This window comes from Mixophyes fleayi, chromosome 2 (assembly GCF_038048845.1).
Source record: "Mixophyes fleayi isolate aMixFle1 chromosome 2, aMixFle1.hap1, whole genome shotgun sequence".
NCBI classification, from domain to species: Eukaryota; Metazoa; Chordata; class Amphibia; order Anura; family Limnodynastidae; genus Mixophyes; species Mixophyes fleayi.
The window spans coordinates 337,997,143-338,013,119 of NC_134403.1; the positions used below are offsets into that span (position 1 = coordinate 337,997,143).

Sequence of the window (15,977 nt, forward strand, 5' to 3'; positions counted from 1 at the left end):
CCCCCAAGCGCTTACATGTCACTGTAGTCCTCCGTCCCCGGCGCGCTGTAAGCTCCTCACTGAGGAGATCTCGCTAGAGTTCACTCGCGAGATCTCCTCAGTAAGCAGATTACTGAGCGCCGGGGACGGAGGACTACAGTGACAGTGCTCAGCAGCATTGATCGGGATGGGGGCGCCCCCCCCCCCCCCGGACCGATCAATAATGCTGCTCAGGACTTTGAAGGGCCCCCTGGATGCCCGAGGACCCTGGGCTATAGCCCAGTTAGACCTCGGGTTAATCCGGCCCTGTGTGTACTTAATAAAAAAATAAAATGAAGTTTATGCAGAGTAATAATGCCTTTAGCTCAAAAAATCTCAATTGCTAAATATTTACTGAAACACTTCCTTATGGGTCTATTAATTTTACAGCACTGCGTCAGTTTTATTTTGGACCTGTAGAATGAATGCAGAAGAGAAATATATTCTGAAATGTATTTATTCCTTATATACATAAAAACTATGATATGCTTTACAAAGCTATTAACAGTCAAAGGTGTTATATGTTCTTTTGGACAACCAACCTCTATGTAGTTGCACTAACCCGCATGTAGCATATGGTTTCTTCTCATCCACTCTACTCAAGTGGACTAGACAGATTTCATCCTGCTGGTAAGAGGCTGCCTTCATATATACAGTGCTGTCTGGCTTCCAGCGGCGGGTACCTGGGAATCGGGGCATTGGGGAAGGATGCACTCTAAGGGCTACATTTACTAAGCTGCAGGTTTGAAAAAGTGGGGATGTTGCCTATAGCAACCAATCAAATTCTGGCTGTCATTTTGTAGAGAGCACTAAATAAATGAAAGCTAGAATCTGATTGGTTGCCATAGGCAACATCTCCACTTTTCAAACCCGCAGCTTAGTAAATCTAGCCCTAATTGTTATGTTATGGGGACATACATTTTAGATTACAATTATAATACACAAACATTTTACAGATTTGTTCTTCTGCGGCATAACAGTTCCGACATTCATTGTCCAAAATATGTGGCATGGACCAATCATGATGTGTTTGGCTGGATGTGGGGTGTGGCATAATTTGTCTCAATTTTCCAATTGGGGATGTCGGTATGAAGCATGTATGAGAGCCGTCCATGTGTCTCCAAACACCATCAAACTCTATGTACTGGCTGGAACCTCATGGTCAAATCACGGAACTTTTAATCAAAATATAAAGAAATCAACATCGATATTGACATGACATATATGTAAAATAAAAATAAGGCACTTATCAGGGTTTTTTTTTGCTAGCGACCCTCAAATTCTAAATGTGGATTTAAATCACCGCTGTAAGAGCAGTGTTTGCTGTAGCTGCACAATATATACATATTATTTATCTGTTTTATAGCTTCATTTGATCTGGATTTACACATGTACATAACCATTACTTACAGCGTTATATAAACATGCACTACAAATGCATTCTGTATATCTATGTACAGTTATCTCCCACAACAAGAGACGTTACTTAGTAGTGAGATTAGGTTGCACTTACTGTATAAGGTAAAAGTACAGTATATATATATATATATATATATATATATATATATATACATATATATATTGCACACAATACTGTATACAGTCCTTTTGGCAGTGTGACAACTTTCTTTTTCTGTTTGTCTCACTTATTTTCCATATGAATGTACACATATGAAGTTTTGTTTCTAATCTTCTTAAAATCTAATTTAATCAATGCTTATATAAACACTGTTTAAATATACAGCTTGTAATGTACTCAGCCAGTATTATCCTCTTGTTTTACATAACGCTATAGTCTTAGGCAATGCCAACTATGTATAACACAGCATGGAGTGCAAACCTGGCTAGTTCTTTATACTCCAGTTATGTGGGTGCACAGCCGTTATACACAAGGCTCAGGGGACGATGGTTGGCACAGTCCTCTATTCTCCAGTCATCTTTGCATATAAACATTAAATAAGGAGGCAGCAGGGACCAGATTAAAGGAGGTAACGGATACATTTCCCAAATCTGTCTTCTAGATCCAGTGACATTAAACGCAACTCCCGTTCTTAATAAGTTCCTGGCACCTACAATACCACCAAAAGCAGTCTGGCCTTTAGCTTGGCACAAACAGACAAATGTCTCTTCTGAACAAACTTCAATCCACTTTTTTGGCCACCTTCCCAACACATTTGTAGAGCAGCGATCCAGTGACATAAGACTTCAGCAGTTTCCCCGGCTGGAGAGATTTGTTTCATGTAGCGCAGAGATCATGTCATGTCCAGCTTTTATCTCCGCATTCATAGTATTTCAATGTCCCACTTTTGTGTGAGGGCACTTTCCTGGGCTCTGTTTACCAATACGTAGTTCTGATCGTAGTAGTTTCCACCTACAGGAATAAAGAAGGACAGTTAGGTTATAGGTGTTATTGGTGACGTCGTTTGATTAAAAAAAAGTTTATCCTGTAGATATTGGACTAATAGAAAAAACTACAATACGGGGAAAATAATCGTATTTTACCTTTAAGATCTAGAAGAAGATCATCACTTATGTATGAAGCAATTGTCCCGTCTTTATTGATCTTCCACTTCTGACGAGATTTCCCATGCTCCGTCCACAACGACACTTTTGACCCAGGGACGTTTCTTCCTCCAATGACATCTAAACATGAATCATTTGCCTGAGAAGCAGATGCAGAAATCAATGTAATTAATGATGCATTAAGAACACGGAGAGTACTTCACCCCTAGTACACAACACTAAAACTATTTCAACTGAGGTTTGTTCTCAACAATTAATGTTACTATATTTTTTAGGCTAGACTTCTCATTTTACCTTTTATTTTACTTGATGTGCTGCTCTAGTTCACTATGGTGTAATTATTTCACTTGTCCACCTCTGAAAGTCCCCCACATCCTTTTCTTTTCTACCCCTGTCCTTGCCTCATTCTCTGATCCTAGGTGCCCTATATGTATGACAAGAAGTAATCACTTATCACTTTCTGTGACGCACACAGGGTGACCCTTATGATGAACGCCCATATTCCACCTGGTAGATCACTAAACATCTCTCACTGTTTAACGTTATAATAGTCTACAGTATTCTATCGTAGACATCCAGCTGCCTGGGTGGATAAGTTAGGCTGGGTACACAATACAGTTTTTCACCAGATTATTGTGCCAATCACACGATAAATGACTGTTAGGTCAGATATCACATTAGTGTGTACACTCCCACGATCATGTTTTATCGTACCAAAGCACATTGTATAGTTTGATTTGATTTTATAAACACACTATTAATCTCTATAAACGATGGAACAATGTCAGGCAAATCCTGCAGTGTGTATACACTCATGACCAGCAGAGTAGGCAGATATCTATAGAGTTTACAGAGTCACTTTTCAGCTGATGGTTATGACAGATGAAGATCACAGGTCTGAAGGTAAATCTTGTAAAATATGTACACATGAATCAGCTGCTGATCGGGACTTTCAGTCATTGGTAAAATCATTAAGGATAGTCATCGGGAGATATCTTCTGTAGTGTGTACCCAGCCTTAGTCAAATGTACATTGGAGGTCATGACCCCACTCTGCCAACCAGTGCCCTGGGCCACTGCACACGGCTGCCAATGGGTGAATTAAACTAACCTGTAGATGAAGACATTATTTACCTTGGATTTCAGGAGCCCTCTACAGAAGTACCAGATCTGGGTGCTCTGCCCGTTCCTCGCCGAAATGTTAACAAATGTCGCTCTTGTATCTGCTAGTTTCCCGGTGACTGTCAAGTACTTGTCTTTGTGCCTGTTCTTCACCATGAAGTATACCGCAGGCTGGAAGACAAACAGTTTGGATGTAGAAACTTATCTTAAAAGTACATTTGACACCACAATTTTTCTTCTTTAGTTTGACAGGTGCCTTATATAACCACTGAGTGCTATTGGTGGACCCTGTTCTATCCTCTATCTACCTCTCCGTCTGCAGCTTCTTGCTTGTTTCCCTCTGCATCCGCACAACATGACACTGCCCCTGTCACATGTAGTTCTGTATTCACCTACACAATCATATAAGGTACAGGACTGCGGAATTAGTGGTGCTATATAAATAAATGATGATGATGATGACAGGTCACTGCGTCCAACATATTCAACTCACTCTTCTCTTGAAATATGCTGTGCTGCCGTCATCATTTTGGTTATCTGATTGGCTACAGGTTGTTCTATCCCCCAATGATCAATAACAAAAAGTTGCTCTGACCCTAGTCAAACACACTAAATTATAAAAACATAAAAATATATAATATAATAGCATATTACAGGAATATAAAAAGTCAGCCAATCTTATGGAGGTCAGCTATCACCAGATTCTGCTTTTTGTTGCCAGTAGAGTCACTGGGACCTGCAGGTTAGTACAGATGCTGCCAAGGAACCAATATTGAGGTGAACTGAACATAAACTAGTAAACTAGGACTGACATCCAATCAGTCAGAAGATACCAAAGGGTTGATTTTTTTATTATTACTTCTGCACATTCATTTCATATGCAAGTGTAGTTTAACTTATGTGTTATAGTTATAAGAATTATATTATGTTATTATAGACTACTCCATTGTAGAGAGACTTGCATACAGTGTGACAGAAGACTAGCGGAAATAAAGTGAGTCAAATAGACTACCAGAGGAGCGATATTTAACTTGTAATTGAAACATCTAACTGCAACTTAGGGGCAGATTTATCAAACCTTAAAAAAAAGGAAACGTAGAGGTGTTGCCCATAGCAACCAATCAGATTCTAGTTACCATTTATCTAGTACATTCAGGAAAATGAGAAGGGTTTGACTACATTTCAATTCAACAGCCAAATGACAATAATAAAGGGTGCACTTCTGGCTGATGAGAGCATCACATGATGCTCACAGCCAATCATGCGCTGTCTCAGGAAAGCACACCAATCCCAGAGTATTGTGGACACTATCACAGCCGTCTTACTTGAAACATACATTCATAAAATATATTATTTAATACTTGGTTACAGCCCTAATAACTGGATTTACTACATCCCACAGTGCGACACTGCCTCTAGGCATATGAAGTATTATACAAGAGCAGGACTTGTGTATCCAGAAAAGCAGATTATACACTGGATAAAATCTGATTAATTTGGACAGCTGGTTTTACCTGTTTGAGGGGACGCAGTGACCCAATAGCCTTCCAGCCGCTGAAATGTGACCAGTTTCCAATTTTTTGGGGATCCAGTAACATTTGTCTCCCGAGGAAATTGGCCCCTTCGAATGCAATCCAACTGGAAAACAGCGTAAAATGTTGATGTCAAATTTAATCATTACAAGTTTTTACAACAAGCTGTTATTTACGTATATGTGGTAGGATGTACTGCTACCAGGGTCAGCATCTTAATTTATTCACATAAAGCTGCAGACTCTGCAGTGCCACACAATCAGCAAGAAATAAACAGAAAGAAATACAGATAAGTAAGAGACAGAGAAACAATAGAATCAGTAAAAATAAATAGAGAAAGCAACTACGTTCTCCCTTTGCCTCACTGGCTCCCTTCTGTGCCTGATTCTGTCCACCCTCCCTTAGGATGTAAGCTCGTATGAGCAGGGCCCTCTTTCCTCCTGTCTCCATACCCGTTCTTCCACTCCGTCTCTACTGTATTTGCCTGCCCGGAGTTTATGAAGTATTGGTATTTTATGTTTAATGTTCTGTACTGTTTTGCCCTGTATGGTCTACTGTTTGTACTGTGTACGGCGCTGCGGAAACCATGTGGCGCCTTACAAATAAACGATAATAATAATAATAACTACGTAAGAAGACACAACTAGAACAAAAGAATCATTACAAAGAGGATGAGGAGGTGGGAGGAAGAGAGGGCCAAATTAGTGAGTGTTAACAGACACGGTATCGGTGGAGTGAAATGGGCAGGTGGAGCGTAAGGAGGGAATAGTCTTAGGCTGGGTCGATACTACAGGGTTTTTCGGCTGATTATTGGGCCAATCACAATATAAATGACTGTTCGGTCCGATATCAAAGTGTATACGCTCCAACGATGAACAAGACTAGCGATCAACGATGGAACAATGTTGTTTCAATTCTGCAGTGTGTATGCACTCAGGACCAGAAGTGTCGGCAGAACTCTATGGAGTGTGCAGAGTCACGATCTTTTCAGCCGATGGATATGACAGAAGAAGAGCACAGATCTGATGGTAAATAGTGTAAAACGTGTATAGTGTGTACACAGGAATCGGCCTGCTGATTAGGGCTTTCAGTTGTAATATCGCCTTAGGATGGGGCCAGGGAGAAAAGGTGAGTTTTGAGTGCTCGCTTCAACAATTCGAGGTTGGTGGCTAGTCTGGTTAGGCAGGGCAGTGTGGGCAAGGTCCTGAAGACGGAAGTGTGAGGTTGTGATAGGTGATGAGGACAGGCAAAGGTCATTGACAGAACGTAGTGAGCGAGTATGAGAGTGTTTATTTACAAGGTCGGAGTTGTAGGAGGGGAGGCATTAAAAAGTGCTTTATAAGTGATGTTAAGCAAATTGAATTGTATTCTGGAGGGAATGGGGAGCCAATGAAGGGTCAAAGAGCAGCCCTTGTTTCTCAGAGTCTCCTTGGCCAGAGATGATCTATTCATCGTAGAACTATAATTTGTTTATGCAATAAAACTTCAGGAAATTAGTATTCTGTTTTGCAAATAAGTTAAATACTGGCTATTTTTTCATGTAGCACACAACCACTTGATAGCTTATTTGTACACTGACATTTAAAGTTGATATTTGTGTGCTACAGGAAAAAACAGTCAGTATTTAACTTATGTGCAAAACAGAATACTAATTTGCACCCCTTGCATTGTAACATGGTTTTATCCAGGAGACTGAAATAAGAAGTTTCTCAAATCAAGATCCTTAATGAATCAGGCCCCTAGTTATCATTTATTTAGTACATTCTGTAAAATAACAGCTAGAATCTGATTGGTTGCTATAGACAACATCTCCACTTTTTCAAACCCGCAGTTTAGTATATATACCCCCTGGAGTCCCAGGAGAGCAGGTAATCCTCCCTCATCTTGCCAACTTCCCCTCAAATGCATAACTGAAAGGTGCAAAATGCACCTTATTACAAAAATGTTTGAGTCAGAAATTGGAGGTAATAAAGGTTCTGTTTGAGGAATCTCATGTGTGCCATGCATGTATACCAAAGAATATGCAGTGAAAGGATAAGCGAGACATTCCATGGGGATTGGAAAAAGCGGCAGTAAGGGTATAGGATGAGCTGAGATGATTTGATTTGTGCAATCTGCCCCAAAGACACCGTGCATGTGAAAGGGTGGGGGCAAATATACTTAGGTGAAGGTAAGGGATGAACCATATCAGCTGATCAATGCATAGATAGATATGCCTGTACTCCAATAGCAACTCAGAAATGGATGCAGTGAATGAGAAAGAGACATTGAGAGTTGGGCTATACATGCAGCATATGAATATGCCAACACACTAGGTTCTCCCAGTACTCCCTTCAGTCTTGGTCTGCACATAGTAGAATGTATCATCCGGAAGCCATGATCACCCCAAACTATTTTGTTTTTCATCAATTATTTAATTTAGCCGTTGTTAATTCAATGAATATTAAGATAACAGAGTGGATCAAGTAACGTGAATGATGTTGGTAGGTATGGCTTCTGCACTGCCCCAGGGTAATACAAGATAGGAAAGCTGACATCTCAAGTCTCCAGCCAAAAAGTAATTATGCAAATTACAGGGTGACTCACTGGCCTAATGCCCTTACACCGGGTCCAGTGAACAATTGATGTAGCAGGTCAGACATGTTACAGGGCCGGGGCAGGTTAGCATTTGCCCCCAGGACGGGCCCCATAGTGGGCTACCATGGGCTGGGTCAGGGGGCTACCTGCCTTTTTTCCTTTATAATGTTCGTAATAGGCTGCTGAACTGAGTCTCGTCCCCATTGCTAAAATTTGCCAGCCAGCCCTTGTTACTTGAAAGCGGGGTCGCAGTATAAGTCTTACATGTCTCCCAGGGTCCACACATTAGTAATAACCACACTGGGCTTTTTTATTTCAATTGGACTTTAGAGAATTGGGCTTATCTACACCTGAAAGAAAAGGATCACAGCGGAGTTCCAGGCTAGTAACTGGAGACCGGATAACGTAGGTTCCAATAGGAAACTTAAAGGACAGAAAATAAATCTATACATTTTTTATTGTATTTGCCTTCAATTCACCTTCACTACAGAAAGCAGTTACCAACACCACGAGTCACAGCTGGGAATGAGCACTAGGGTAAAGCAGTAATTATTTCCTAGGTGAAATGTCCAACTCCTTCCACTATAGTGCTGTATAATTTACATCAGTGTATGCTCTCTCTGTAATTGTGGGCTATTCCTGCATCACTCTTATGTATTATTACAGGACAGACTCAGAGACAGGCCCCAGAGGGATGACAGGGTGAGTTTCTCTATTCTTATATTCTATAACTGTATCTGTAACCTAATCTTTATCACAGGCGATGATGTGATTTCATATTGGTCTTACTTTTCTTCTGTTATTTCATAATGGTCTTTTGTGTTCACGTCTTAAATGCTGGCTTATTTGTACGTCATTTGAATTGTAGCATATTTAGTAAAGTAGCTAGACCTGATAGATGTATTTTATAGGGGATGTTTACCATTGACCCTAAGTAGGGGACAACAACAGTTATCTTATAGGGTCTCCCTTTTCTGATTGCGTGAGGAAGATGTTCTGGTTCTCGCTTAATGTGATGGATCCCTGGTTCTGTCCAATCAGCTGCAGCTGGATCCACTGACAGCTTATGTCAAGAGTCACATGATGTCCACATTCCATAGGGTAGGACATGTCCCTATTTTATATAACTCCCAGCCTGAATCAGCAATCGGTATATCATGGTCAGACATGAGCGACTCTATGAGGCACTAATGGTGGTTGTCACATGGATATAGAGTGAGGGGATTGTCGTCTGTGTGGAAGATTGTCAAACCCTAGATTAACAAGAATAGTAATCCATCATAAAGGCAAAAACAGAACTACAGCTACCTACACACCGAACAATGTCCTTGCACCAAAGTGACTGATAAAGTCTCATGGCAAACAAGTTGAACGGCACTTCTTCCAAACCAATAAATTAGATTGTTCAACATTTGATCTGGAATGGAATAAATATTTACTAGAACAATGGAAATCAATTTGATAATTGTTCTGGCTTTTGCTCTCATTGTCTGGACAATTGAATAGGTGTGCGCTTGGATGCCATCGATTGCCACTCGCTCTCCCCTTGCCTTAGCTGGCTTCCCCGTGCCTTATCTGGCTCCCCCTGTGCCAGTCTGTTTTCCCTCCCTTAGGATGTAAGCTCACATGAGCAGGGCCCTCTTCCCTCCTGTCTCCTTACCGTTCTTCTGCTCCTTGTTTACTACATCAGCCAGCCTGGAGTTTCTGAAGCATTGGTATTTTTGTTTATTGGTTTGTACTGTTTTACCCTGTTTAGTCTACTGTTTGTACTGTGTACGGCGCTGCGGAAACCTTGTGGCGCCTAACAAATAAAGGATAATAATAATAATAATTGCCAATTACAATGCTGAATAATATCTTTCACAATTCGGTCATCATGTGTGTGTATACATTGGTTGGCCTTCTATTGTCTCCAAGAGCAGAAATGAGAGTAGCAAATACATTACAATTGTTAATTTTCTTCTGGTAGTCCAAATTGTGGAATCTACCATATCAGTAGAGTTTATAATGATGAATGTGACAGTATTTGGCTTTGATAGAATACATTCCGCTCATACACATATATAAGGTATATTTCAAGTAGAGGTAAGAAGGCAGGCAGCATTGCATCAGAAACCACTATAGGAGGTGTGTTATCTGACCAAATTACATTACAAGGATGTTGCGGCATTCTGAGAGGAAGGTGACTTTCAGAATTACTTATCTTCTGTACTATTCAGAAACCCTCAGATTGTACAGCATATGTTTGTCATTGGGCTGTCATTGATTTATTCTCTTAGGACACATAATCTCAGGAGAAACAGACAGAAATAGATATATAATAATCAGCACTCTGTCCTCCCACTGCTGTGACAGATACACAGAGAAACTACTGGGTGATTGTGGTTTTATATAAAGTCTGTATATTCATTTATTCTAGACAAGTCACAATGTATTCTAGCTAAACACATATACAAAATACAAGAAATAAACAGTTGTGCGTTGTTACTCTCTATCAATCATATTCAGTAAACATAATAAAGAAAAAGGAAATATATATGGCCAATGTGAAAGATCAAAGATTTAACTTAAAATGTGATTCTCAATGGGTTTATGGGTGGGGTGTAGCTGTGTATAGTCTTCCTGTACTCAGACAGTATTGCCTTATACGTTATACCATGTACAATGCAGACATGTATGAATTACTGAACCATTACTCCTATGACCTGCAAAGGTTTCAGAGGACAACTGGAGATGCAGCGTAGCAATAGCTTAAATGTTTCTACCTAGAACATCCATGCATTTGGCTTAGGGGTCTTGCTAAACCTGATGCAAGGCTTAGTGCCCATGCCCACCCCAAGTCATTTTTTACTATACATTATTATTTTATTAATTCATAGCAGCTTATTTGATATATTTAAACCATTTGTCATGCCTCGTGTAACATGGGAAGTCTCAGTTTTGTTTTCTATTTGTCTGTGACATTGTATAAGACGGTAGTCCCCAATCTCTTTGGGGTTATAACAAATATGCCAACACAGATGCCACCAGATTCATTTTTGTATGGCACACCAGATATCAGAATTATAAATAAATAGGATGATGCTGCAAATTAAACAAATCACCTGTTAGTCACTTTGTATTTCAAACTATATATAGTTGACATATAATTTCTATCACATATCTTTTAGCTGATTGTAACAGTTTTCCTACTAGCCATAAATTCTAGTAACATATCCAGTCTGTGGTCTTTTCACACATGTGTGATTCTCACTAGGTGGGAATCACTGGCGCGGTGGCATCACTGACTGGTGCGGTGACATCACTGAATGGTACTGTGACATCACTGAATTGCGCTGTGACATCACTGACTGTCGTGGTCACATCACTGACTTAAGTAATTTTCACAGAAAAGGCAACTAATTTGATGGATTCAGTTTTCCCTGTCAGAGCGGGTTATTTAGACATAAAAAAACAAAAACAAGAGTGCAACCGGAATAAAATAGTGAACCAATATAGGATGTTATAATATAAATGTATTTTAAAATGTAATCATTATAAATGATCCTGATTAAAGGGAATAACTGGTAAAGAAAAAATATCAGCTGTCAGTCCAAAGATTATTATTTTTTCATCATCATCATCACCAGTTATTTATGTAGCGCCACTAATTCCGCAGCGCTGTACAGAGAACACACTCACATCAGTCCCTGCCCCATTGGGGCTTACAATCTCTGGTTACTGATTGGTTGACATGACTGCATCAGTGAAAGCTGGTTACTGATTGGTTAACATGACTGCATGAGTGAAAGCTGGTTACTGATTGGTTGACATGACTGCACCAGTGAAAGCTGGTTACTGATTAGTTGACATGACTGCATCAGTGAAAGCTGGTTACTGATTGGTTGACATGACTGCACCAGTGAAAGCTGGTTACTGATTAGTTGACATGACTGCATCAGTGAAAGCTGGTTACTGATTGGTTGACATGACTGCATCAGTGAAAGCTGGATACTGATTGGTTGACATGACCTCATCAGCGAAAACTGATTAATGATTGGTTGACATGACTGCATCAGTGAAAACCGGTTACTGATTGGTTGACATGCACTGCATCAGTGAAAGCTGGTGACTGATTGGTTGACATGCACTGCATCAGTGAAAGCTGGTTACTGATTGGTTGACATGACTGCATCAGTGAAAGCTGTTTACTGATTGGTTGACATGACTGCATCAGAGAAAGCTGGTTACTGATTGGTTGAAGTGACTGCATCAGTGAAAGCTGGTTACTGATTGGTTGACATGACTGCATCAGTGAAAGCTGGTTACTGATTGGTTGACATGACTGCACCAGTGAAAGCTGGTTACTAATTAGTTGACATGACTGCATCAGTGAAAGCTGGTTACTGATTGGTTGACATGACTGCATCAGTGAAAGCTGGATACTGATTGGTTGACATGACTGCATCAGCGAAAACTGGTTAATGATTGGTTGACATGACTGCATCAGTGAAAACTGGTTACTGATTGGTTGCTATAGGTTACTGCTCATCTTTAGATTTGCACTTTTGAATAATTTACTAATATTTATTAGTGAATAGCCCTATGAGTATGTTGTTTTAGCTAAAACTGAAGAATGAAGCATTAATAATGTCAAAAGATTATTATTCAACTGTTAAAATGGTGGTGGACAACAGGCGGCCCACCGAGCCTTCACCTGCATCCCCCCAGCCAGCTGCTCCTAATCTTATTTTGTTATAAAGCAGAGAATAGGGCACAATGGGGGCAGCCAACTTCTGCATCATGTGATCTCCTCTGCATGCGGGGAGGGGTGGAAAATTTTAGCATTGGGGGATGAGACTCGGCTCAGCAGACTATTAGGAACATTTTAAAAGAAAAAAGTGCAGGTAACCCAGTGACCCAACCCGAAGTAGCACACTATGGTACCGACCCAGGCGCAGATGCCCCTCTGCTCCACAGCCCAGCGAGTCCATGTCTGCACAGCACCGGACGGTCACAGGACATACCAGAGAAGAAGGGAGTATACTGTGCTCTCCGTCCTTCCTCTGAGTGGCCCTTCTGGAGGTTGGAGTGCCACAGAAGCCGCCCTCGGGGTAAGCCATGTAGCCCATCGCTGTATTAAAATGATCAAAAAGGGACTTTAAAGTGGACCCGTCACCTAAACACAGTGGAGGAATCCATTTTGAGGGCTGGGCCAATACTTAAGAAAATGCAGGCTAACAATTTGCTAGGAAACAATGTGTTCAGGAGATGGCAACACTTAAACATCTGTAGAAACTCAGCTCGTGTTCACAGACATGAAACCAAACATATTTGTATTGGAAAAATAGCTCCATTTTTTTTTTAATCAAATACAGCAAAAAGCATCACAATTACATATCCTGCTATAACATTACACTACTGACCCTACTGGAATCGGCTTGACTGTGTGGAGGAGTTAAGGAGCGGTGTTAGGGCCGCAGACTGTCATGTGACAGCCACGCCCAATGGTCATGCACACTGATGGACTGTGCATGATGCTGTAACAATATACAGAAAATTAATGTGTCAAGCTTGATTTTCTGGTTTGCACAATAGCAGATTTTAATCATGCAGCAAAATACTTGCGTGAAAGAGACTAGTGTACTAGAGTTTTTGTAAATAAGGTTGTCTACTTCCACAGCGTCTGTATCACAGTCCAAGACAGCACATATTGAATTTCTAAGGATAAAACTTAAAAACACCAGCTGCAATCCATAAGGTCCTAAAACACTGCTGTGAGGCCCTGACCACTGAAGCGCTTAAGTAATTACTGTAGGAAATGACTTATATTGTACTGTAACAAGGTGATTATGAACACAAGTGACCACTGATACGGTGACATGCTTGTGAAGGGTATTCAGCTGTAGGAAGACAGAGGACAAATAGAGAAACGTGAACCTGGGACAATACATTAATCAATTAATGAAAACCTTTTCAAGGACGAGATTGCACAATACACCGGAGATACAGTACATAGAGCGCTTGTCTCACGTGTCAAGTTTTCAGAACTAGGAATATAAGAAAAGAGATCTATGGATAGATTGGATTCAATGCCCCAAACCACAGGGCACCTGAGCGTCCGATACACAGACCACTTTACAACATTTACAGCAGATACAGCCATCAGCGGTTTTTATTTTTCATAAATAATTTTTTAAGCATAGTAAATTTAGTAGTTTAACACTGATAGAGCTGTAGTGATTTTGTTTTCTGGTGACCGTAGAAGCTGCACGTGGGTATAACTAGGAGTTTTCACTCACTAGCACCACACTCGGCAAGTAGCACCCCAATATGCCAGACTCTCCCATCAAGAAATTCTGCACTCCCGTAAACGCCACCATCTTGGCCCACGAATCCATGTATTTCTATTCAATAATTTACTAATTATTATTAATGAATAGCCCTATGGGTATGAACAGTTCAATTTGCGCAAACATTAGTGTGCGATGACAGAAAACGGCTTTTGCGCGGAGGGCCTGCACTTCTGTAAATGACCCTCCCATTAATGTGTGCACCTGTGTACTACAAACTTAAAAGTGTGAAAAGAAAAAAAAAGTCACCTTAGTAGCAATGGAGTATAAGGTTATAATATAGTAATAAACTTAAACCCCTAGATCACTTTTTCCCTTGGGAATAAAATTCATGTACACTACACTGCTTATATGTAAGCAGCCACAAAACAACTCAGCCCTAGGGCATCAGAATGAGAAATCATACACACTACAAATCATACATATAACCAGAACAAGTACATATATGCTTGTGAGAGATATGTATATTTAAATAAATATGTAGATTGAAAAATATTTTAAAACTAAATATAAAGTGCTCTTAGTGCAAATCTATTACTATGTAAGTGTGAAAATGTTGTATAATATAGTTAAAAAAAATAAAATAAAAAAAAAGAGCTAACATTTTCGGTCCTTGTATAAAGCAGGTTTAATTGCAAGTACATATATACAGTTTAAAAAATATAGTGGTATAGCAAGTTTGTCTCTACTGCTGATAACTGACTCGCCAATCCACTCTATTCCTGTTTATGTAAAGTCATCATAGGTCCGCTGTGACTGATTACTGTGTAAACACACATTGGAGGGCCTTGGCATGTGAACATTAGTACGCTAACACTAACATTCTTCTTCCCCTGACAAAATGCTGATATTCAAGTTTTAGTGCCGGTAGCAAACTGCTGCTATCTTCCCCTGGGCTATCTAGATAAATAACACAGTGATTAAAATAAAAATGATCTGTAGAGATATACACAAAGATAGCTATATTGCTTTTAAAAAAAACAAAAAACTAACAAGATTGTGTTTTGCTCAGACAACTTGGCTAACAATAAAATAACATTACAATAGCCTCCAACAAGATAGAACTAGTGAGACCACATTCTATGATTGGTGCCTTGAAGTGTGATGAGTGATACGAGTTATGTATACATTCCATAACAAGAGCCGCAGTGTTACCCAATATATTATTAGGTGTGGTTACAGCAGTAACTGTGGATGACATTTTATACATATATAAAGAAGCTTCCTGGTTACACTATTTATTTTACGTTTAGTTCATCATGATGGCCGCATCACATTGATATTACTTCCGGGGAGCGGGCGGCCCTAACAGCCGTGATTCTGAGCGGCCCGGGGGGGCGATGCCCCCCGGCCCAGCATGCCCCTGCCCCTTAACTAGTTTACCTCATAAAAGCTAGCATTTCAGTCTCATTACGAACCACAAGTAATGCGAGCCCGCACCGCTGATTTATTTGCAGAAGGTCTGGCCAACCTGTGGTTCTCCAGTTGTTGTGAAACTACAAACCCCAGCATGCTTTGCCAGCAGATAGCCAGCCCATAGTTGGCAGGGAATGCTGGGACTTGTAGTTTCACAACTCCTGTGGAGCAACAGGTTGGCCTGGCCTGGTGTAGAGGATTCCAGTTATGCGGATTTACTTGTTGCTCGTGGTGGAAAGTGAAAAATCAAATCTAATAAAGGGTCAGGACCACCCCCTTTATCAATTAAAACACATTTCTGTTTTTCTCTAAAAAACTGCTTGTGTTTAATCTAATTTATGTTTTAAATGAATCAAGAGAGTTAGGGAGGATTTGTCGTTATTACATGTGTCACTTTTGTGTGTATGAAAATTTTTATTACACTAGTTGGGGCATATTCAATTGTCCAAGTTTCATGC

General features: G+C 40.2%; 1 protein-coding gene across 1 annotated transcript in view; it reads right to left on the minus strand.

Annotated features, from left to right (window-relative positions):
• Nucleotides 1–459: 459 nt before the first annotated feature.
• Nucleotides 460–15,977, minus strand: part of CRYBG3 (crystallin beta-gamma domain containing 3) — a 164,694-nt gene continuing 149,176 nt past the window's right edge. The window contains exons 19-22 of the mRNA XM_075197033.1: nucleotides 5,177–5,300; nucleotides 3,675–3,833; nucleotides 2,521–2,680; nucleotides 460–2,389 (exon numbers count right to left, since the gene is read on the minus strand). Of these exons, the coding sequence (XP_075053134.1) occupies nucleotides 2,301–2,389; nucleotides 2,521–2,680; nucleotides 3,675–3,833; nucleotides 5,177–5,300 (532 nt within the window). The 3' untranslated portion in view covers nucleotides 460–2,300. The remainder of the gene's footprint in view (nucleotides 2,390–2,520; nucleotides 2,681–3,674; nucleotides 3,834–5,176; nucleotides 5,301–15,977) is intronic.